Source organism: Aplidium turbinatum, chromosome 10, assembly GCF_918807975.1.
Source record: "Aplidium turbinatum chromosome 10, kaAplTurb1.1, whole genome shotgun sequence".
Taxonomy (NCBI): domain Eukaryota; kingdom Metazoa; phylum Chordata; class Ascidiacea; order Aplousobranchia; family Polyclinidae; genus Aplidium; species Aplidium turbinatum.
The window spans coordinates 10,430,834-10,454,612 of record NC_137481.1 but is presented as its reverse complement, the minus strand read 5'-3'; the positions used below and the strand labels follow the sequence as shown (position 1 = coordinate 10,454,612).

The 23,779-nt window shown below is 38.0% G+C and overlaps 1 protein-coding gene across 2 annotated transcripts in view; it reads left to right on the top strand.

Annotated features, from left to right (window-relative positions):
* The first annotated feature begins 2,883 nt into the window (after positions 1-2,883).
* Positions 2,884-23,779, top strand: part of LOC145778500 (uncharacterized) — a 34,684-nt gene continuing 13,788 nt past the window's right edge. For both annotated transcript variants that reach the window (XM_082589988.1, XM_082589987.1), the window contains exons 1-8: positions 2,884-3,009; positions 3,275-3,347; positions 3,830-3,891; positions 7,632-7,716; positions 8,405-8,485; positions 9,902-9,961; positions 14,458-14,508; positions 15,158-15,206. In XM_082589988.1, the coding sequence (XP_082446114.1) occupies positions 2,942-3,009; positions 3,275-3,347; positions 3,830-3,891; positions 7,632-7,716; positions 8,405-8,485; positions 9,902-9,961; positions 14,458-14,508; positions 15,158-15,206 (529 nt within the window). In that variant the 5' untranslated portion in view covers positions 2,884-2,941. The remainder of the gene's footprint in view (positions 3,010-3,274; positions 3,348-3,829; positions 3,892-7,631; positions 7,717-8,404; positions 8,486-9,901; positions 9,962-14,457; positions 14,509-15,157; positions 15,207-23,779) is intronic.

Sequence of the window (23,779 nt, the reverse complement as noted above, 5' to 3'; positions counted from 1 at the left end):
GGTCCTTACAAGATGAGAAAATGGCAGTTCCTTACACCTCTCCAAAAGCAAAAAAAGACTTGAAAGAGAAGATTCTTCTCAGAGAACTAAAGGCATGCATGGCAGGGCAAGAGATCATTTTTTTTAGTCAAAAAAGTTATCACAATTAAAGCTCAGTTCAATGATCAGAATGATAGAATATATGCAAAGTCTTCAGCAGATATTGGGTCTGCTACTATATGGCAAGTTCCCTATTCGGTGACAGCCTTTTTCGGCGAGTTCCCTATTTGGCAATTTTTTGAAAATCCAACGACGCCTTCTGTTAATCCAACGATCGAATATTATTCAATATTCAGACATTGAATCAATGTAAATACGAACTGTTAAGCTGATTGGGTTCTTTGAACAAATGGAATGGCTTTTGTAAATGTTTCTCAGGTACAACTATACCTGGTTGTCAGTGGTCAGCAAAAGTTTACTTTTGTACACGATTGCAACATCTGGCGACGTTAAAACGATGTAATTGCCTTTACATTATGTTCAAAAGTTTTGTTGACATCAAAAATTCTTTGACTGTTTTAAGTTACCGGTACAGCATCGTTTTGTGAAAAAGGTTGTTTTGATGTGAAATATATTTGAAATATCATATAAAATCAACAAATAGCTTATTTAAAAAATGAATGACATGACGAATGACATAAACATGACACAAAGAAGGTGGATGACGTAGGATACATGTCAATTTTATGTGAGCGAACAGTTTAATTTAATATATAGTTCAAATATTTTTTGCTAAATTTCATTTTAATTTATTTTTCTTGGTTGTAATGCAACAGAACAGATATTGTGAAATAAAATACAAAATTCTCTAAATAAACAGAAGGCGTCGTTAGATTTACAGAAGGTGTTGTTGGATTTTCAAAAAATTGCTGAATAGGGATCTCGCCGAAAAAGGCTGTCGCCGAATAGGGAACTCGTCAAAATGGGCCATTCCGACAGATATTAAAGATTGTGTATGAACATTGAACAGTTTACCGTTGTCAAAAATTTTCTTGGTGTGGTCATGGTGTGGGCCACCTTCTGCTTCCAAGATTCTGGAGCAAGGAAATGTGGTCCCCCTCGTTGTCTGATTTGAATCCCATGGACTTCTGTGTGTGGTCGTTATTAGAGGCAAAGGCCTGTTCCGTTGCTCACCCAAGTGTTGATGCTCTGCAGCAATCACTCCTGCGGGATGGGCCAAAATACCGCAAGATGAGCTACGTGCCTTGGTCGAAAACTTTAGACAAAGAATTGAGATAGTTATCCAAGTGAAGGAGCGGCCACATTGAAAATAAATAAATTTATTTTTAGTATATTTAGCTCTTAATGTTCCTGTTTGATGAAATTTTATTTTCCATTAAAAAATCGTTTATATTGGTCCAAGGACTTTTTGTTCACCCTGTAGTATGGTGTGGTATAGGACAAATGTGTCTGTGTTAATTCTTTGTGTAGTTGCAAAAATCAATTCAGCATAATAAGGCCATGGTTTAGAATAGATGCAATAAATCTGAGGCTTGTTTTTCGGGTCTGCTACTATTCGGTGAGTCCGATTCGGTGAGTCTGATTCGGTGAGTTCCTAACCTCTAACCCTAACTCTTAACCCCTAACCCTAAAACGGCAATGATAATTAGGCCACGGTACCCGATAATTAAAAAAAAAAATTGAAAAAATCCCCCGTTAAGGGATCGAGGTGGCCCAACCTGCTTTAGCGGAATTGTTTAGTGTTTATACCAAATACCCTATCAGTACTCATGTTAGCCTAATCGATACCATAACAGTTAAACTTCCAAACTTAAACGCAGTGGCTATATTTATACCATATATTGTAAATACAGCCTATGAGGCTATAATCGTATGTTCAATGAAGCACGACACATTTTTTTTTCTTTCATTTTCTCTGCAACAACGAAGAAAAGCTGCTTTTATTGCCTGTGAACTTGTTGTTTCTTGCACCTGCTTTCGTGGCTTATGTCTTGTGTCTGCAATTGAGATTTGTTTTTTTTAACAACAACTTGATTCGCAGCGGATTATTTGATGATAGTGCTATTTTGCTGCTTCCAGCTGTCTTTTACGCAGCATTTTTAATTTTACCTTATGTTGTCGCAATGAGCAATTTTTTGTGTTTTTTTGATTATGTGTTTTGTAAGAAAGTTTAATTGTTAAGAGTTTTTTTAATTTTGCTAAAATTTGAGAATTCCACTTGGTAAATTTTTCTTTTGCCTAAAGGGGATGTGACCATGTTTGCCAAACGAACTTGCACTTGATCTTTATCACACAACTGTTTGCTCCGGTTCGGTACAAGTAAAATCTTCTTTCAATGAGATTTACTAGCCTAGTCTAAACAAATGCACTACATTTGTACTGTCAGTGTCACCAAATAAATTTGATGGCTATCTGGCTATAAAAATTAACAATATTTATTTCAAAATATCCTTCATCAATGCAGCCTATAATTTTAAGGGTTTGGTCTACCATTTTATGGTTGCCATCTCCATATGTTTATTCGGAATGGCCCGTTTTGGTGAGTCCAATCCCTTAACGGGGGATTTTTTTTTAAATTATCGGGTAGCGTAGCCTAATTATCATTGCCGTTTTAGGGTTAGAAGTTAGGAACTCACCGAATCGAACTCACTGAATAGTAGCAGACCCATGTTTATTATGCAATGCATGTACGACTTTATGTTTTGCAAAAAGATACAGAGTAAACGCATACAACATGCTTGAGCGCATATACAGATCAAACGTCTTGCTTGAGTAAACTAGGAAATATAGACTCAGAGCCGCTCAGAGGCTATATTCACAAGATGTGGTAAATATAGCCTCTGCAAAACTTAAAACTAGGTATTTTGTACCTTTCAGCTATATAATTGATTAAACCAAATTGTTCTCCAGTAGTTGAATCTCCAGTATTGGTTGACTCTGCATGATACACATCATGTACGGAAAGACAAAAAATAGTCAGGTGCCTTCAGACGCACAGGCAAGAGAAAGGTAAGTATTTTTTATATCATGCATCAAAAGTTTAACTCCTACATATTGTCATTAAGAGCTAAACTACTGCTCTGAATCTTGATGGTCAAGTCCTGGTTAAAAGCATAAGTTATGAATTGCTAATTCAGGTGATGATGAACAATTATCCAGGTCATCACTTGAGATTAGTGAAAACAACAGCCTTTGTTATGAAAGGTGAAATAGTACTTTTGACATTGACATTTTTCTGCACATTGCAATGGCTGGTACATGTTTTATTTTTCAGATTAGCGATTTACGTCTATGAATACTTAACTCATGTTGGAGCGCCAAAAACAGCTAATTTATTTCTACAAGAGGTGGGATACTGTGATAATAAAATGTTCATATTTATATTTTAAACTTTATTGATTTCCCGGTGCTATATTCTACTAAGCAAATCTTATGTACCCTAATGCTAAAGCTTTAGGAATGTCATTTGTATTAGCCTACCAAAAAACTTCACTATTTTCTTCGTAAAAGTAATGCATCTGTGTCTATATGATTGCATTGAAACTATCAGCTATGGTGTAATTACATCATTTTATTTTTTTCCATTAACATCTTCGACCTTAAAACAGCCATGTGTTGCCTGCAATAGCTATAAAAATTTTCACAATCAGTCTTTTATAGAAAGTCATTGTGTTTGGTTATCAAGTGTTTAGTGAAAGTATGTTGTACTAGGGTAGTTTTATTGACATTAACATAAAAATTCCCTAGTCTACTTTATAGCATGTCAGTGATGTAGTTAATTGTGTCTGGCAGACACTTGTTAACAGTTAAACATGCTTTGATTTTGCAGATTGGCTGGGAAAAAGAAATTGGGATTTCAGATGCACCGGGGTTTTTGCATTCGTGGTGGTGGTTAGTACGACAGGTTTTATTGTGGTTTATTGTTATTTAATGTTTTTGCAAGCATCAAGTAAACCTATTGATCCTGATTTTTGTTTTGATTGACGGTTAAGATCTTCGGCTATAGTCCAGTCAGTCCTCAGTTTCAAATTTCAAAAAGCCAAAAAAACGTCAAATGTGGTTAAAATTTTTAACTAATGTATTCCAGTCTGAAATATGTTTCCAAAGGGGGTGTTTTTTTGTCTTTAAACATCATGTTTGAACTTACACATTCTGTCCAATAGAATGAGCTATTTATTGTTGCACTGTAGATTAGACTGAAACAGAGTTTCTCACTGTAATCCGCAAGAAGTTTGCAAATGTGCTGTGAAGATTTTAACCCACAATGCAATGGTCTTGCTGGCGTTTCAGTCGTAGCGCGAAGCGAAGTTCTCGTTGTAAAGACGTTACCTAACTAACTGGATAGAAAATTGGTCAACTTCGATAACCACATTCATTGAATTGAAATCAATTGAATCGAAATATAGTAAAAACACAGAAATCGCCATCATTTGAAATACCATAGGAGGGGATCGTTACAAATTCCAAGGTTTTGTTTCTTCACTCCAAAGTGTGTTGTTTGAGCCTTAATAAAGATCTGTTTCGTGTTCCTGAGCTCCAAGAGCAAGCACTGCTCTTTCTTGCTGATGAATGGGCCGAGTTCAAGCATCATCTCGTTGATGATCACCAATAGAGACCTCATCATCTCATGATTAACAGACGTATTTCAGCCTTTGAACACACTTGGCCTCTTTGTTGAGCATGAGCTAAGGATTTTAGCCTCGAATTAAGATCAATCGCAAAAGCAGGCAGTGACTTCACATTGCAGTGAGAGTAAAAAAATTGCTGGTGTGCAACTGTGCATTGACTGAAATATAGGTGGCTTGAAATATGAACTTCTTGACTTCTGCCGTGTGTAATTCGTTTAACGCAGCATCATTTGTTCAAAAAATTTATGAAGATCTAATTTATCAAAAAGTAACCTACCGTACCGGTAATGGTATTAAGTCAATGTGCCTTGGTAGAATTTGAAATCTTTTTGTGTGCCATTCTTCAAAAAAGTTTGAGAACTACTGGGCTATATGATCAGCGGATGCAACACTTTGTAGCCGGTGTGAACTTTAATTTGTGTTCAAACAAATAAGCCCGTTGGTGTGCAAGGATTATAGCCGGCTTGGTGAATTGCTAAGTTAGTTTGAGCGTTGCTTGCATTTAGAAACTTTCATAATTAATTGCCAATGAGACTGTTTCTGTGCAGTGAGGCGTCTGCTTCGTCTTGCCGTGACTCTTGAGGTATTGCCTTGGGCAAGCGAACCGACTCGGTAAATGGTCAGAATTTAAAGGAGAAAAGCTGTGTCGTAGCTGATACCTGACAATTGCATAAAGCCACACCGGGTCAGACCTATTCCTTCGCACTGTTAGATGTAAAGAAAAAGTAATACGATGTTTAGATGATAACAGTTCGTGCGAATATTGCACCAGTAACAGCAATAGCGATACAAAATGATACCGCAAATACGCCCTCAGCCAGCAGAAGTTGTCGTTTCAACATCGCTAGACGTTGAAAGGATGTGAAAACGGCAACTGCTATTCATTGGCCTAAAAAAGTCATGTCAAGCGTTGATTCAGCGTGGAAAGAGGATCTCTGCCACAATAATCGTCAAACGTGTGCATTATGCAAACGTTAAGTTAGCTAGGAGTTTGATTTTTAAAATTCTTAAAATATCTATCTCGTCCTTCAGTCCGGTCAGAAATAACCCAAGTTAAACTCTTACTTTCTAAGTGTCCAAACACCACCACTGGCAATGTTTGTTTTAATCGAACGACACGCTACTCTGACATCTGTACCACTTTTACCGCTCGTTTAACGTAAGTAGACGTTGTTCCAGTGTAAAGTGACAGCAAAATTTGCATACTGTCACGAACTCAGCTCAGAGAACAGCGAAACCTGTCGTGCCAGACTGCCAAGGCTTGCTCAAACGGTTATGACGTAACTATAAAAGATAGTAAGGAGACATCAGCGTGTTGGGTGAACAGAGCAACGTTGGCTAAAGCACACTCGAAGCTAAAAGAAAGAGAAAGGGAATTCTTTCTCAGACGAGTGGGATTACTACACACCAGTTTTCAGCTAACAAAATCCACCCTTTTTGGACTGATTTGACGTCTCCAGACGTTAAGTCAATGTGAAAAGGATAAATTTTGTTAGCTAGCTAACGTTATGACAATTCCTACAAACTATCGCATTTCTTGCTCTCTCATGTGTTCAAGCATGATATCAATCCAGCGTATGTTATTTTTTGACGTTGAATCAACGTTGCTAGTTTTAGACCACAACAGATTGTGAAATTTGTCAACACGTCAGTTATGCGCCTGAGGTGGGAAAAGGTATTCCACTGCTATCGAACGGCTTGTATGCGCAAGCGCAAGGTGCCATGTGCAAATCGGGTCGATATTCTTTGCATTGCGAATAGAACCTTGTTTTATTTTTCTTCTGATCTTTTTTTTTTCAATTGACAAAAGTTTGTTATTTTTACATCGTTTCATCGGCTCCGTCAGATGACTGCATTTGCAGGTTGAGATGCAGAATGGTTTAGTTCCACGCGTAGTGTAACCTGATTGTAGGTGATCTGTTGACGTTCTTTTCACATTCGTGGTGAATACGTTTTCACATTACGAGCGTTGGTATTCTATAGAATGATAAATTCTGTGTATTGCACTGTCCGTGCGACAGTTAATTATCACTTGTCATATCGTCCAACTCACAGCAGTAGACGAGCACTCCCAAACGATATCATTAGTCTTTAGTTGTGACTGAAGTTTTGGTTGCCAATACGTGGTGCATTTTCTTTTAGTGCGAATGTATGATGATGGGTCATTGCTGTCAGACGAGACTAAATTGTTTTCTTTTGAGGGTTTGTGAAAGTCACTGGATAGCATAATGTCGACATGTAAGCGTGTGGGGATTTCTGCTCCCAAAACTACCATTGAGAAGTTTTCTGATTTAAAAACTAAAATCTGGTGGCATTGCCGATTGCGTGGCCGAATGTGTAATGATTGTCTTACCAATGTTCAAGTGGACATCGGTTCGACGCGCTATCAAAGCACATGTCTACGCCTCCGCAAGACACGTGACAAAGACATGTTACTTGAAGGTGGGCACAAAGATGGCTCTTGTGCTTTTATTTAAGTTCCGGTAGTTAAAAAAATTTAAGCACTTAACATAAATCTAGAAACGACTAGAAGTTGTATGCATTTAGGACTTTGGAAGTAACTTGTTTTTACTGTGTTTTACGAGCTGTACATATATGCACCCAGCCATCAAAGTTGTTATCTTGCCAGCAACTTCACCGGTTTCTCGATTGAATGTGATATCTCACAGAAAATGTGACAATACAGCTGGAGAAATTAAATTTGAAAAAAATAGATTTGCCCTATAACATGGCCCACTGTATTTACGGTATCTGTATCTATAGTGGGCCTTGCCATATAATTCAACTATGTAAAAGTAGCGGTGCTATTTCAATGTTGTTGATTTTTTCCCGCCTATTCAAAGTTGCAATATTTTGACTTTTACGTGTTTTAACAAAGAATTCTTCGTGTTTTCTCTTGTAGATCAACTATCTCTTCCAACGGTTCGTTGCGTGAAGATTTTGGGATATTTTGCTGAATCTTGAATAACTCCTTCAAACTAACAAAACTTCTTTTAATTTCAGCGTATTTTGGGATTTGTATTGCGCATCACCAGAAAGAAGAGATACAAGCGAACACAGCACTGAAGCAAAAGCATTTCATGATTATGTAATTTTTTATGATATTTTATCTTGTTAGCATCCCAGCGACTTTGTGATTGCAAGATTCCAATTTCCAATGTAACTTAAAAACGAGTCTTGAGTCATTCAATGGCCATGTTATTGCTCAATGTGTTGTGCATTTAGTAAAACACAAACTTAAGATTTGCTGTTCCAAGGTCATAGCACGCGACCTTGTTTATAATAAGATATGATGAAACATAAATAATAATAAAACAATAGGGTACTTTTTCGTCTTGTAGCGTTCCTATCACTTTTTTCGCATAATGACCCAGAGGAATATCAAAGCCCAAGAAAATTAGTACGTTTTTTTATAACTTTGTTTGGGCGGATCAAATATTTTGTACGCTTGATATCATGGTACTTTGATAAAGCGACGAAAGCATTGAACTTCACCAAAGAATTATTAGCAATATGAAAACGAAACATTTATTTGGCAGGAATACATTTCAACGTCTGATACTTAAGTCTCACCAGTCTGGAAACACCTATTTATGTTGGAATATTTAACAAAACCATGCTGCAGTATAAACCTGCGCTTTTAATGCGTTTCCCCAACAGACATAATTCTTTCAAACTTTTCTTCAGTTTTCAATTCTCTTTGACTTGCTGCTGACCTAAACGAGGTGCAGCAACGTTTGAAGACGTGAAAGTAATGCAACTGAATGTTTCGACAGAGTTCAACAAGTGTGCCTTCCATGACGTCGATGCCGGGTGACGTGATGAACCAACAGGGCGTCCATCCGGGATACTTTCCTGTAAGTGGAAAAGTTCACCTTGTTATTCTGCTTTTTTTTTTTTGCTTTAAATCTTCTCAGTTTCGGCAAAATCAACTTCACACAACGTTAATTGCGCCAAACGGAAAATTATCCTGTTCCGTATAAACTAACAAAACTATTTCTTGGCTTGTTCTTCACTCCCTTTCCATGAGCTGCATTCACAGTCGCAACCACAAAGATTTTTACAAGGCGATAAAACTTTAGTTTGCGACACAGTTGCGTTTTCAGTAGCTTTCCGAGAACCTCATTTTTCCGAGAAAGAGCATGGTTTCATTTTCATGTTTTTGGTTGTTTGCTTACTATGCTTTGCGTAGGAACACGAGTATTCGTAAGCCGTTCGTGCTTATACATTTCGTTTGGAAAGCTTTAAAGTGCAGCTATTTCAAAACGCAAAAATTTTGATTTTTTTATGTTGATTCACAAACAGTCAAAATTTGTACAAAACAATTGCACGAATAAAAACATTGAATCGTTTTTTTTCATCCCCTGAAAACTTCCCTCGAACTTCTAAAGAGTGCTTGGATCCTAGTTTGAAAACTACTGATCTATGTCGTAAGAAGAACAAGCTATAAAATACCATTGCTAGTACGTTTATAACCCTTGTTTTGAAACCCAAGAAATACCACCATGAAGTCTAGCTAACATGCTAAAGTTTAGTTTAACCTTCCATACAAAATGTTCATGAAAATTGCGAATGGTCTACAAAAAAACTTGTCAAACGGCCAAAAGTATAGAAATAGTTTTGATGTCTTGACTCCGATTTTTTTTCTAATTTTACAAGTTTCATAAAAGAATTTTTTTCACTTTTATAAAGTAGCTTCTATGAAAGGAAATTTTTTTCTCTGAAATACCGGACACAGCGAGTTTTTTTTTCTAATTCCTATCAAATACACTATAACTTTTTTTAATACTTACTTTGTCTTTGGTACCGTAGTACCTCATTTTTTTATGGCGTGCAAAATTTTTTCTATCGTTTCAAAAGAAATCCATCAGAATAAACAGCTTTTTTGAGCTTAAATGTTTTGCCACACCGTTGTATTATGATAAGCATATCTCTTCCATTGGCACCATTTCACATTTTTTAGATTGGTTGTTAATACAAAATAATTATTAAAAATTATTAAGTTAATTCAGCCACTGGATAACTAAATCACCACGTGCTTTCAGTAGGGAACGAAGCGGCTTAAACAGGCAGCTTTAAGGCATTTATACCATCTGTTGCCAAGTCTTTGAAAAAAAATCTTATTATGTAAACTATTTTATTTGGCTAAAAAGCATAAAAGTTTGTTTTATATTTTTCTGTTCGTTGGATGTTGAGTAAAGAGTCAAGATCGTGCAATTGGTCGCAACCTGTCATTGTTTACTCCAGTTTCTTCATTGTCATGTTCATTTCAGCCTGGTTCAGCCCCGTCGCCTTCCCCACACCACAATCCCAACAACCCCATGATGAGACAGGTGACAACAAGCATACATATTGTAACAATGCCTACTGGCCATTAAGAATATCTTTAGCTCATAAAAATATCTCAACTCTTGTCCGCCCTGTTAGCTCAGTGGTTACGTACCCAACAAGATCACGCGGTGCTGGTTCGACTCTCGGGACGTGCTCTTGAGCAACGTATTTCAGGACTGCTCTCTATTCAGCGGCATCTAGTGATTGGAATAATTCCCCGGCAACAACACTTCAACAATCGGAAAACTTCATTCTGTCAATCTTGGTAACCGGCCCTGTGTCAAGAGCCTCTACAAGAACGCGAAACTACCAGGAATAACCTATCAAGGCTTTGTCAGTCCGAGGATAAAGATTCAAAACCAAACCTTTCCGTGTTTATGACTTTATTTGAACATAGGCATTATATATTATCGCAAGAAAATATACTCGGCAGCGCAAAACCACCGTGCTTCGTCCGCTAGATTTTCGGGTTTTATGCAGTTTCATAATTTTCATCCAACAAATCTTTCGTTCTACCTTGTGAGCAATACTCCTCCAGAACAATGTATAGCAACTCGCAATTTTGACGGTTCCATCAGTACGCGACTTCTAATGCCGTTTGCTTCCAGCCACCTGTGCCGCCGGTTTTGCTGATTCACCTCCCACTTGCTCAACTTATTTTGTTTTACTGTTCATTGTTTATGCTTATGATTGTTGTCAGTATGAACTGAGACTCAGAAGAATATTCGTTCTGTAACTTGGTTGGCGATCGCAAGCCGCAGTGTCTCGACCATCCACCAGGTTCGGCATTGTCAAATGAAATTTGATGTTTCACTTTCTTTTTCTGACCTCAAGTGTTGTGTCAAGCTTCACTTTTTGTCCACAAGATGTCGCATCTGCGGCATATTGCAGAACTGTACACCATCTCAATAATCAGGTGTCAGGGAGAAGACTTTTTTCTATCTGAGAATTGATTGCGCTAATCAAGCAAAGCAAAGATGATTCTCAGTCAAAGAATTAAAAAATGAAACCGAATGCAAAGCCACGGAAATTGCTTTTTAGTTTACGCCAAATATTTCACATTTGAGAACACAGGAAAGTCGTACATTTCTGTACAAGGTTTTTACAACAAATGTAGCAGCAGAAAAAATGTAGCATTCCTGAAAGCCTGCATACTTGAAAGTTTAAATAAAAATGTAGAAATAGACTTATAGTCTTAGTTACCGCTTATTGAATCAAACTACACACAAAAGGTCGGTTTTAAACTGTATTTTTCTTTTCGGTGCTGTTTCGTAATGCTTTGTCCTCAGCACTGTTGTTCTGACAGCACTTTATAACTGGTAACACACGGAGCTGTGTTATGCTCAACCACCACTGAAGACTCTGCAGCCCGTTCATTCTGGCCGACGCTGCTCATTGGAGCATAACGCTGAAGTTAGTTTTTTTCGCATGGAGATAGAAATCAAATCGGAAAGGCCTTCTTGATTATCGTGTCCATAGAACAGTCTCACAAAGGTTTTGCCTTTATCCCACTTTCTGAAGCGTATGTGCTACTGTGCTAGGGACCTCTGTCAGGTGATAGTAGGCTATTGGTTTGGGTAGAATTTTGCTCCAAAAACTTGTTTATTTTGTTGTCTACTTAACTAGAACTTATTATCTGTTATATTGCTCTTTTGCACGAATATGTGATATTTACTCTAAATACAATAGCAACTTAAAAAGTACCGTGGTCTTATCCATTGTCCATGTTGCAGCTTTTCGAAGTTTTCGCTGATCGCTTGGTGTCTCCGCAGAGCAATACGATTGAGTGCAGAGCGCGGTTCATAGCAAGGTCGCATTTTTTCTTCAGTTCACGTGTTTTCTGAAGATAGGTTAGATAGCATGAATGGAGCCGTAATTAAGACAATTTTTTTTACCTTCCTTGTGCATCTGGCCATGTTTGCCCTATGAAGTCACTCAGTCAGAGCTTAGCCTCTGCATCAAAGTGTTATCAACACACACAGAGTCGTTATTGTCAAATCAGTTGTTTAAAACAGTTTCAGGCTCGTAAGTTCTGGTTGTGCGAACTGTAGCCTATCTATTGCTTTTCCAATCTGCGCACACCGACACGTACATTTGAGATGAAGGACACCCTCTTTAAATCACGGTTTCTCAAATGCATATGTTGATATTCGCGATTTGTACAAGCAGCACATCTTGCTATCAAAACACTGCGAAAACTGATTGTGTTTTCAAATCCTGTGTTTCATCAAGATTGAACGTTTCCACATGCCAATCTAACAGACACGCAGCAGAATTAACAGCATTCATAGTAACTGATTTGTTCGAGGCTTTTCCAAGTGAAATGGATTTCGATAATAATAATCGATGCATCGCGATTTTATTCGAACGTTTATGCAATAATTTCTCTCCTATCATTCATGAACCCCGGAAGCACCGACTCCTACAGAACGCAGCATCGTCATAAGCAATTTGACATATTGTTCCTTGGTCGAATTTCTTTAAGTTTCTTTCCAAGGCAGGCCACTCGCAGAAGTCCATTGAAATGACATCAGCTGTGAGGAAATGTCACTCTACTTGAAATGTCGTAAACACTGATCAGGTATTTCACTCCCACAAGAACACAGCGGAGTTAATCCATCTGCCAACATCCCTTCCATGACCACAACGGATGTAGTTTTTCAAGTCCGTCAAACATCGTTACTGCTGTTTTAGGGTATTGAAGTGTATTTTGTCTGAAGATAAGAGAAGAAATCGAAATCTTCTCTTTGCGTTCCAAACTTTTTTGTATGTTACCGAGCTCCACAACGGTTTTTCCTAGTGATTTATTCAACCTCTCTTGTTCCGATCTCAAACTGTTACTCTTCTTGAAGTGCAGTGATCCAAACTGCGTTGCGGTTTTCTAATTTAAATTTGAAGCTTTTAAAATTCCTTTTGCAAAATTGCGCAGTGAAGCTCAGCGCTTTTTAATTTCTCACCATTGTCGAAGAAAAGTATTCAACCCTGAAGCATGGAATAACAACACTCACCAGTCACCACGTGTTTAGCAGTCAAAGTGTATAAACCACTTAAACCAGTAACAGACACACCAGGTTGAGTTTTTTAGCAACCTCATCAGTATCACATTGATTTCACGAACACCAGCCGCAGCATAATGATCAGATTAGTGAAAAACAGTAGGGTTACCGTACTAGAGAGTATTCAGCCCAGTGCTATACCCAGGATTGCCATCGACATAGACCCCAAAATAAGGACAACGTTAAAATTAAATTTTCATACGAAACGAAACATACGTTTTTGAACAAATCTTTGCACTCATTCGAGCTATGATGTATCAAAGGCGATAGTTTTTGCCAGAAACGATCTGTTCCAGCAACTTCTTGTTCATAGAAAATACTTCCTGCATCTCATAACAGCTCTAGTCTAGGCTTAGGCTACCTTTACCTATAGCGGGGATTTCACTGTCATTTCACTAAGTCTGTTTCTTTTCTTGGTTCACTGAGCCGAAACAAGAGAGAACACCTGCTCCACAAACGCATTACTGACCAGAAGAGAGACGATGACGCTAACCAGCTTAGAGAGCAACAGAAAAAATTCGTCTCTAGTGAAGATCTTCATCCACTTGTCCTCGGGTTCATCCTTGCGAAACACAACATCTGGAATCTTCTTGAGCAGAGCAATGACAGCCGAGACATTATCGAAGAAGTCATGCTTCATTGCCATTGGCGGATCAATTTGTTTCGCTAACCCCTTAACTTTCTAGTTTCTAATACTCAATTGTTTGATCTCTTAGCAGGGTCCAGTTGATGTGTGTTGGAATGTTGGATGCTCCTCAAATTGATACCACTCATTGATATATTCCCAAAAAAACAAAGAAGATTTGTAGTTGTTAAAGTTGTAAAACAAAGACATTTCTTTGAAATAAAGACAATTAATTTTTCTAAGATATTGCCCTTTAAAATAAGGACAAATCTTAGAAATAAGGACGGTGTGGCAACCCTGGCTATACCTTACTACGCGTATTTGTCATCTAATCAGCTTTTATTGTAGTCATGCGGCTCATGCACGTTAAAAAGCAAATTAACTGAAAGTTTTGTCGTCACCAGCACGGCCTAGAGAATAGTCATTTCGATGGCGTTTGTTCGATTCCCATCTCTGCCATTACTTTTTTTTCGACTAAACTTCAAACCAAGAATCAACTCACTGGCTGAGTGCTAGTAGGCCAGTAAGGTCACAACGACTGCAATCAACTGGTCCATTGAGAAAGTTGTTCTATGTTTAAAGCGTCTACAGGTCTAAACACTCCATCTGCTACAGCGACCTGCAGATTACAAATACACATACCTTACACACTCTAAAACTAAAAATGTTTCGTTAAAGTATATGTAACGTTGAAAGCAAAATTGTCACAAAACGTTTGTGTTGACTTGTATACCTCGATGCAGTCTTCAATTTTCAACGCTTGTCATTTCTTTCTTGTCGCTGTTTTGAGTTGATTGATGTTTTACTATTTTCACAGCCTTTCATGTCGCCGAGATATCCTCCAGGAGCTCCAAGATCTGGAATGCAGGTGGGTATTCATTAGCGATGTTGTGCGTAGAAAAGTCGATTTTCATTAAAACCGCGCTACTGCTGACCATATGGTTACTTACAAAGTAACTCAATTTGTATTGCCCCCATGCAAAGAAAGGCACACGGTTCATAGGAACACATTATGGCAAAACAGAATCTTTAAATGGAATTTTTGCGAACTATAGGTCTCCTTTTTCATCGCTTCATTGTGTAACGGCATGGAAGCCTTGTAAGAAAGACACTTTCCGTAGCATGAATGTTGACGCAAGGCAAAACAGTACCAAAGACTTTTTGATGCTTATCTCTTTGACACTGTGATCACTACGCTGTGTAAATTGGCATTACTAAACTACTCATGTGAAATGTGACTGATACGATCTCAAATGTCAAGCAGCCAAAACTGAGTTACGTTGTCTGATTTTTTTTATCGACAAAATCTCCGGCGGAGGTTTAAGCTTTTGTGTTCCTGAAATATGTTCCACTTTCGCCCAAATGTGATGCGCGATTATGAGCTGTGCGTTGGCTTTCATTTTATTTGTCACGTGACCTTAAGGGACACCCTCACTCGCATACAACCTGCTGTTGCAAGTGATCGCGTTTCAATTGAACGTTGTGGTAGGCTATCATTTATATATATTTATGTTCAGGCACCGGGACCGCAGTCAATGCTGCAGGGCATGGATCCCCCTAGACAAGGTAATACTTCTACCTCGAAAGTAGTATAGTTCTAAATTGCAAATTTTCTTGTCGACAATAAAATATGCTCATTGTGGTATTTGGTTGCGTGAAGTGAAAAGTGAGCTGTAATTTATATCGAACTGATCTCGTTTTCTTGTCTGTTGAAAGTTCTTTGTCAACCTTTGGTGCTTCCGGAAAGATACTTTTTCACTATCAAAGCACATTGACGATGTATAATCCTTGAATAACAAAATGCTTCTATTTTGCATAAGTGTATAACAAATAAATAGACTGGACTTTCGACATCTCGCATGAATGCCGTAGATTTTGGTCAATTGCCAATCTGGTCTATGTTTTGATCGAAAAGTTCTACCAGTACGATGTGTACAATACAAACAGTCGTTCATAATAATCCGTAACTATATTGCAATGCGAAATGCAGTAGTTTATTACCAAAACATATTCTTTATCATCAACGCTTATCCTGTAGCTCAGTGAGCGCTAGGAGTTAAAGTTAACAAATTTCATTAACAAAGGAGCCACCCAACCAGCAAAACAGTCTCTATTTTCATTGAATCAACGTCTACAGCAAAAAAAGGACTGATTTGTCGGAAGGCTCACTTGCTATTACGAACAAATGACGTTGACGCTCCAACCTTCTCCAATCTCCTGTCTTAGGGTTGAGGGCAGGGTCACCATCGACATGGACCCAAAAATAAGGACAACCGAAAAATTAGATTAGCATTTAAAAAACGTTTTTGGATATACTTTGTATTTATACGAGCCGTGTCATATCACATTCCATACTTTTTACCAGAAACAATCTGCTCCAGCAACTCCTTGTTAAATTATAAATTGCTTCATGGATCTCACGGCAGCTCAGGTATAGGTTTATCTTTACTTGTAGCTGGGATTTGGCTGTCATTTCACTAAGTCTGTTCTTTTCCTTGGTCCACTGGGCCGAAACAAGAGAGAACACTCTTTCCACAAACGCCTTTAGCTTTACTGCTTTAAGTTTAATCTATGTGTCGATTGCACTGCACCCATTTCCCCATTAACAACCATTTCGCAATAAATGCTGCCTTCGCCGCAGCCTATTCTGCTATAGCCTAAACAGCAGTAACCTGGTACTGCTGTTTAGTGCTAAAATGACGTCAGCTGCTGTATCCTCGTACAGCAGCCTAAACTGCTGTACCTAAACTGCTGTACCACTGCCCTAGCTATCTCACCACTTAGAAGTCAAATCCTGTGACGTGTACGCCGTGGGAGTACCTTTCATTTATGATGTCATAAAATCTCGGCCCAAAAGCATACTTTTAGAATAGTATGCAACACCAGATACCAGAGAAAAACGATCGAAGTTCTGTAATTGTTGAAAATAAGACAAAATAAGGACGCAAGTCGAAAAACAAGGACATTTCTTACTTCTTAGAAATAAAGACGGTATGGCAACCCTGGTTAAGGGGCTCTGGTCTGGAGGTAGCCAACAATCATTGCGTACTTTGATTATGATTCAATTTACGCAAACCACGATCCCCGTTTTGGATGGGGTAGACTTTGCTGTTGATGTGGTAGTCTGCTCCCAGACAGCAAAATCCGTCATTTTTACATTAATTCAACATCTGCGGACGTTGAATCAATGTAAAAATGACGGATTTTATTGTCTGGGTTGTCACTTACAAATCTTGAAACGCTCTTTTGCCCATAATTATTAATATGTGAATCGTCGTCATTCGTGTGAAGTTCTTCCCCATTAGAATATACCTGCCCTAACAAGGGCACACGCTAAGAGGAGGCATCGCGCTATCAGATTGCTTTGTCTGCGACTGGTAGTTTCTGCCAGAGTGTGATGCAAGAGAGAGAGAACATATCAATGTGCAGAATATTTATAAATAAACCATATCTTCTCAACATTGTGTCAATGGTAATTGAAGGGCTACGTGAATTTCAAAACCAAAACGAGCAATTTAAGTGTTTTCTGTATTTCGTCAACCAGACACCCAGTGAATTTACATAACCCACTATCTGACCAACCACGCAAAACAGATTTCAACAACTTTTGAGGTGCTGCTTAAAGTTGGCCCAGTGTTACTCCTCTTTTTTCAAAAAATATCTCTTAACTGTCGAAATCAGCTTCTTCAAGTATTTCAGCCGGAAAGTGGATATTTAGCTGAAACGAAACTATATTTTGCTTGCTTTTTCACGAGTTCAATTCACCGGTTCATATAATTTTGTTAATTCTTTGATCGCTGTTTTTAAATACATTTTTCCTTAAATATTAAAACACATTCATGATTCTGTTGAAAGATATATCATGTTTGTTTGTGCTGCATTTAGAACAAACATCTGCTTTCTTGCCCGAATCGTTAAAATGATGCAACTCGTTTTTAAGATTCGGATTTTGTTTGCAAATTGACGGGTACAACTGTGCAGAGCTATACCCATTTGGGGCAATACCAAAAATTTTGGTGGAATTGCGTTTTTGGAAGATTTATCAGGTTTTCTGACCGTTCTTTCTACAAATCGGTAGATTGGGGAATGGGGATGGTCGAAATGAAAAGATAGTGTTTTGAAATACTCTTGCACTAAACACCCGTAACCTTATGATTGGCAGATTTTTGACGTGCGTTTATTTTTGTTCTCACAACGAAATCAGCTTTTCTTTGAACCGAGTATTTTTTTACAAAGTGAAGTTGACAAATCGTGTTTGTCATTACCCAAATACGGTCTTAAACTTTCAGAAACTTTCATCATATTTATTGGCAAGCTCAAACTTGTTCAAGCTGAAGGTTGACAGTTAAAAGAAAACAAGAAAAAGCGGGAGTTATTACAGGTTTCACCGAGTTAGCTCAAAAGGCTTGAGCGTGTACTGCAAAATCATAGCTGATTAAAGGACGAAAACTACTGTGATTCATATGCTAGCAACATGCTACCACTACCAGTGCAGTTTGCATCAGTCTACTCATTAAAAAAAAGGTTACGTCGATTGGAGTTATGCACAGAAAAATAATTTAAGCTGACTCACCATGAATGCTTCATTCGAACGTGTTTGCTGCTTCTCTCGGCTAGCACTTCTCTTAACGCTGTAGCCCCACGAAAAGTCACTTTCTGTTCACTTTTCAGCTTCTTCTTTGGACATCTTTCTTCGTTCTCTGGGGCCGAGAGTGTATCCTTTTACCACCCCAGAGATACCCTGATGTGTCTTGCAGAAAAACTTAAATTGGCTGGCATGGGAGACCATCCGCTCTTTGTTTAATTCATCATGCAAGGGTGCAATATCAAGTTTTTCTGTCTTTGACCATGTCCCTTCATCATATCAGCATAGCAGAGTTTTGTATTACAAAGCGTTGTTATTGATCTCGTAACAAGCCTGCAACATAGAGAACGTTGTTACCAGAACCAACCGGGCTGATGACATTTCAGAGCTGAATTGATCACCACGCTCTGACGTAGATAGTAATTATCTTTTCATCAGTTTGAAAGTCATGTCATCAACGAAGATTACAGTCATCCTGTTTCGTATTGAAAACGCTAGTCAATCTTTAATGAGATCTATCGCTACTTTTTTTTTCAAAATTTTATGTGAAATTGCATCGCAACCGTTCCGCGATTGACAAACTGCCTTCAATCACAATCTTTATGTGAACTAGTTTTATATTTTTAAGCGCTTTTCTGGCTTAGTGAGTTCAAATAGTGCCTGGATTGAGTCGGCATAGTTAAAAGGGTAGACTGTTCACTGTTCAGTGGTAGCAGTAACACTCGCTGCGACGCAACTAGAGCTGTGCTAAAATTGCCCAATTTCTTAACTAATAAACCAATGCTTTTTTACGTTATCATTTTGATGTTTTTATATTGAGTGTAGCAATTCCAGAAAAGCTTAAACGTTTGCACCTTATACGCTAAACCAATGTACACAGAACTGATTTGCTGGCTGTGTTGTAAAGTGCTGAGAATGAAGGCAACCTGAGCCTGTGACTATAGGGTTGTTTGTTCGAAACAAAAGTATTTCGAAAATACTTCGTTTCGAAATAAAATTCTTAGTCTTAATATCGTTTCATTTTGGAATGAGTGAAGAGTTTCGTTTCATTTCGAAGTCCAAGCCATTTCGTTTCGTTATGCGTTCGAAACGAAATATACTAGAATTTGGGCATTTAAAAAGTGCCAAAAACTCATACTTTAAACAAAGAATTGGCATCACGTTTTTCGAAGGTTTGATAATAATCGCAACTCACAAAGTAATCTAAGCTTACGAGGTACTCCTTTTTTCTCTTTATTATATTCGCCTCAGCCCGGTTTCAATTTTCCAATGTTATCCTCAATTTAGCGAAATTTGGAGAAAACTTTCAAGTCATCTAGAAGAAAAATTTTCAATAAAGAAATTTTCAAATCTGGAAAGTTTTATTTAATAAATATTTGAAGAAATTAAATAAAAACGAAATTAAATTAATTGCGGGAAACATCAAGCCACGTTGATACCGACAAGAGGGTGACACCAACACCCAAAAGGGGCCAACACCATTCACGACTCCGAAGATGATTTTTTTTTGGTGTGTTGGTACCATCGCATGAAATGTCGGTACGACGGTACGATAAGGTCAATTGTGAAGCTCTTTTTTTTAGACAGAATCAAGTCCTTGAGCTATCCTAGTGCCGATTTATAACGTCGCTTTATATTAAATACAACACCCCTATTCCTTCCAGTGATGCGGTGGAGAGATTTTTTTCTTGGAAAAAACGTGCTAAAGCGGACAGGACTCAGCGACTCGTATTTTAAATTTCTCGTGTTTTTGAAAGAAGCGTAGTAATAAATTTACTTGGAACGTGTTTTCTATAATGGCGTTGAAACAGCAGCGTAAGCAAATGATAGCCAGTGTAAACAAATGATAGCTTATCATTCGTTTTCAAGGTCAGTTTGACGCCACAAAGTGCTTCCTGTTTCAGTTTAAGTTAAGATAAAAGTAGCGGTAGCTCGCACTACTTTGCCCGAGTAGCGGTAGCGGGTAGCGCACTACTTTTAAAGTTACGGATGGCAACCTATGGTTGCATTGTATCACCCCACAGCTATGCGTTTAGAAAATGAATCTCTTTTATCTTAATTTTGTACGATTCTTTTGTCATAATCGGTTTGGGGTATCCCACCAGTGTTTTGGATTTTGTGGGTCATTTGACTGTTTTTCTTATAGATATCCTTGTTTCAATCCACTTTTCTGTTAATTCTACTAAAGTCGACTTGGCCAGACAACAATGCAACGTCTCCAATTACCACAAAGTTTTTAAAAACATTTCTTAAATGCTTCCTTGAAATTGAACCCAAACTTTCATGAGCCCTTTCAATAAAACAAAATTGAAGCTAAACGATGCTGACATCCATGCATCACGCAGCTACTTACACATCTTTTGCAAAACCTGTCCCTTGGACCTACCTTGTGCCTTCACTCTTGACATGAATTAGTATCAGTAATTCATTAACGTGACTCCGTTTGACAGTTTCCTTTTTCAGTACACAAGTGGTTTCAATAATAGCATTCACCGTTCCGTTCAACTGAGTGCCTGCGACAAATTAGCTCAACTCTATTATAATGCTATCAGGCGCGAATCTAAGAGTTTTTTTCGGGGGGGGCCAGAAAATTTGAAAATCAATTAAAAAGAAAGAAAAAGCTAAACAGATATGAACAATGATACTACGACATATACGATACGCTATAAAATAGACATTAAAACGACCATTTTCATCAATTGTGATGCCGAGGGACTAATATCAGCTGTTTAGAAGCATATCAAACCATATGATGCGAAAACATACAATTTCTACAATTTTTCACAAAATTTCGGGGGGGGCCCGGGCCCCCTGGGCCCCCCCCATAAATCCGCGCCTGAATGCTATCATGCTGGAAATCGCTAAGCGGCTGGGTTTGTTGGTTTAGCTTTTAACAAACGTTTGATGGACATTGAAAAGATAATTCAATCAGGATAACAATTGGTTTATCTCTCGTCAAACACATACAGTCCTTGTATTGACCTTCCTTCGAACACTTCATGCTTTTCAGGTTAAGTCTGTGATCAACGATATCTGAATATGGAGTGACGCTTTTACAAGCAGAAAATTGCTAATTTTGAGGCTTTGCCGTGACATTTTGAACAAAACACAAATTGAGTAGACAAGATACACTGATAGTGATATGCAAATGATACAGAAGCGTCAACTCAGCAATCTCATCATCGATATGGGGTTCACGCACAGACCCTTCCATTTATCAATGCATTACACAACACGCGCAGTGTTACTGTAAGTAACACTGTAAGTTACTGTAACTAACACAATATCGAAATGTCAAAATGACGACGTCTTTTGATAAAGTGGTGTTCAACAACAATTATTGTCGCGGCAGAGATGAGGCCCATAAGCCTGGCTAAATCGCTTGTGGTGGCCTTTTCCGCAATTAACTACCACTACAGTATGTCTAATTGTCTATGCTAGCGTAGCCTATTGGTATATGAAAATATCAGCTTTTCGTAAACACAAGGCTTGTCGCTCTTAACGCGTGGAAAGAATAACCAGCTATTGTCACCACAAAATTTTCAAAGCAGCACATGGTTTATGTGGTAGAGTTTACGCATGAGCGGTAGTTGTGCGTTTAGAATCGCGCACTTATTGTGTTTACCATCGCCGCTGCCTTTTATTAAGTTGATTTTAATCAGGTTTGACGATATTGCGTTCACATGATCCGAAACTCATTGTGGGCTATTTCATTCACAAAATCAAACAGAAATTTGATTGCCAAAAATTAATTAAATTCAGGTCGTTCAATACCAGTCCATACAATTACAAATTAAAATTTCATACGTTAAAATGATTGCACAGGCAAACTAACGATTTTTTTCCATTGCTACCGCCACTTGTCGTTGGTAGAACTGTAGGGTCAGACAATTTAAGTTTTTTTGTTTTTTTTTAACAAACCCACACAGAATGATGATGCTAGCTGCACTGAGCTTTATTTAGTTTTGAGTTAGTTGATTTTTTGTTGTTGTTTTAGTCAAACAATCTGTTTCTCTGATTTAAAACTGCAGTTGCTATTGAAAACGTAACAATTAAAGATACAAAACTGCGACGATATGTAGGTGGAAATCACCACTCTGAAGTGCCACAGTAACAACGAACAACCATGTTACAGTGAATTGTGGTGCAAATAACATCCAGTTGAGCTATCGTTGCTGAGTTTCTCACCACTTAACACGGGTCTGCTACTATTCGGTGAGTCCGATTCGGTGAGTTCCTAACCTCTAACCCTTAACCCTAAAACGGCAATGATAATTAGGCTATGGTACCCAATAATTTAACCCCCGTTAAGGGATCGGACTCACCGAAACGGGCCATTCCGACTTAACACAGCGGCGAAACTAAACCAGACCACTATCATCTGTACAACCAATACCTGGTACAACTCATTACTTTATATAGATTATAGAAGGATGGCAAAGCCATTGTTACTGGCATGTTCTGCTCTTGCAGTGATACTTTCTGTATTGTACCTCCAGCACAGCTATCTATGTATTTTCGAGTTGTTCTTCAACAGATTGGTCATGCTTGATCAGCTGCGATCTCCCATATGAACTGCCTCCATTTTGTTCTGTCTTTTGTTTTTATTAGTGCTTTCGGTATGCTTTTTATTCCCGTAATTTGCTTGATATTGTCGTAATATTTCATTTTTTGTCGTCCTTTTATTCTTTCTTCGGGTACTAGGATGTGGCAGATGACTCTTCTACCTTCTTGCTGCATTTTCTGAATAAAAAAAAAAAAAACACGAAAAGTCGAAAGTCATTGGCTTCCTTCCATTCATTAACGATCTTCTGTGACACAATCTCAATCATTTGCTTATTATTCTGCTTTTAATTTTGTCTTCATGTTGACTTTAGGGCGCCAATGCCTCAACAGAAATACAATCCACAGTCTGAGACGTGCACCTCTTTATAAATATTTTATTCACTTTAAGGTTTGTTAAGTAGGATTTTCGATTTTAAGCAAACATTGTTTTTTAGTGATTTTCACCTGCCGCTCAATAAATTATTGCGTTTCTGTTTGTCTCTCCATACAGAGGAAGTAGCTCGTTTTCATAACTTTGCCTCATCAATCACACCATGAGTCTGACCAATGGTCTGACCAGATGCTTTATTTTTATGATCCTCGTGAATTTCCTAAATCAATAAAAAACTACATATGGAATTTTTCTCATACTTCTATTTTGCTCTGATATCTTATTTCAAACCGAACTTCATATTTCACTTCTACATTTTAATATCCACGTTTTCATTCGGGGATTGCGGGTATTGAAACTCAGGGTAAATTAATTGGCTTCTTTCATTTCACGTCACTCAGCAACACCGTGTGTTTAATGGGATTTGAAATAATAGACTGTTGCTTATCCCCTGGGTAATGAAATCCGAATCATAAAAGACAATTTATTAGTTTGAATCGATGTACCACAAAACCAATTTTTGAAAACCTTGTCAACTGCATTGAAGCCGTAAAACTGAACGAAAACCGGACACTTTCTAATTGTTTTGCTATGGTTTTGCTTTATCTGGTTCACATC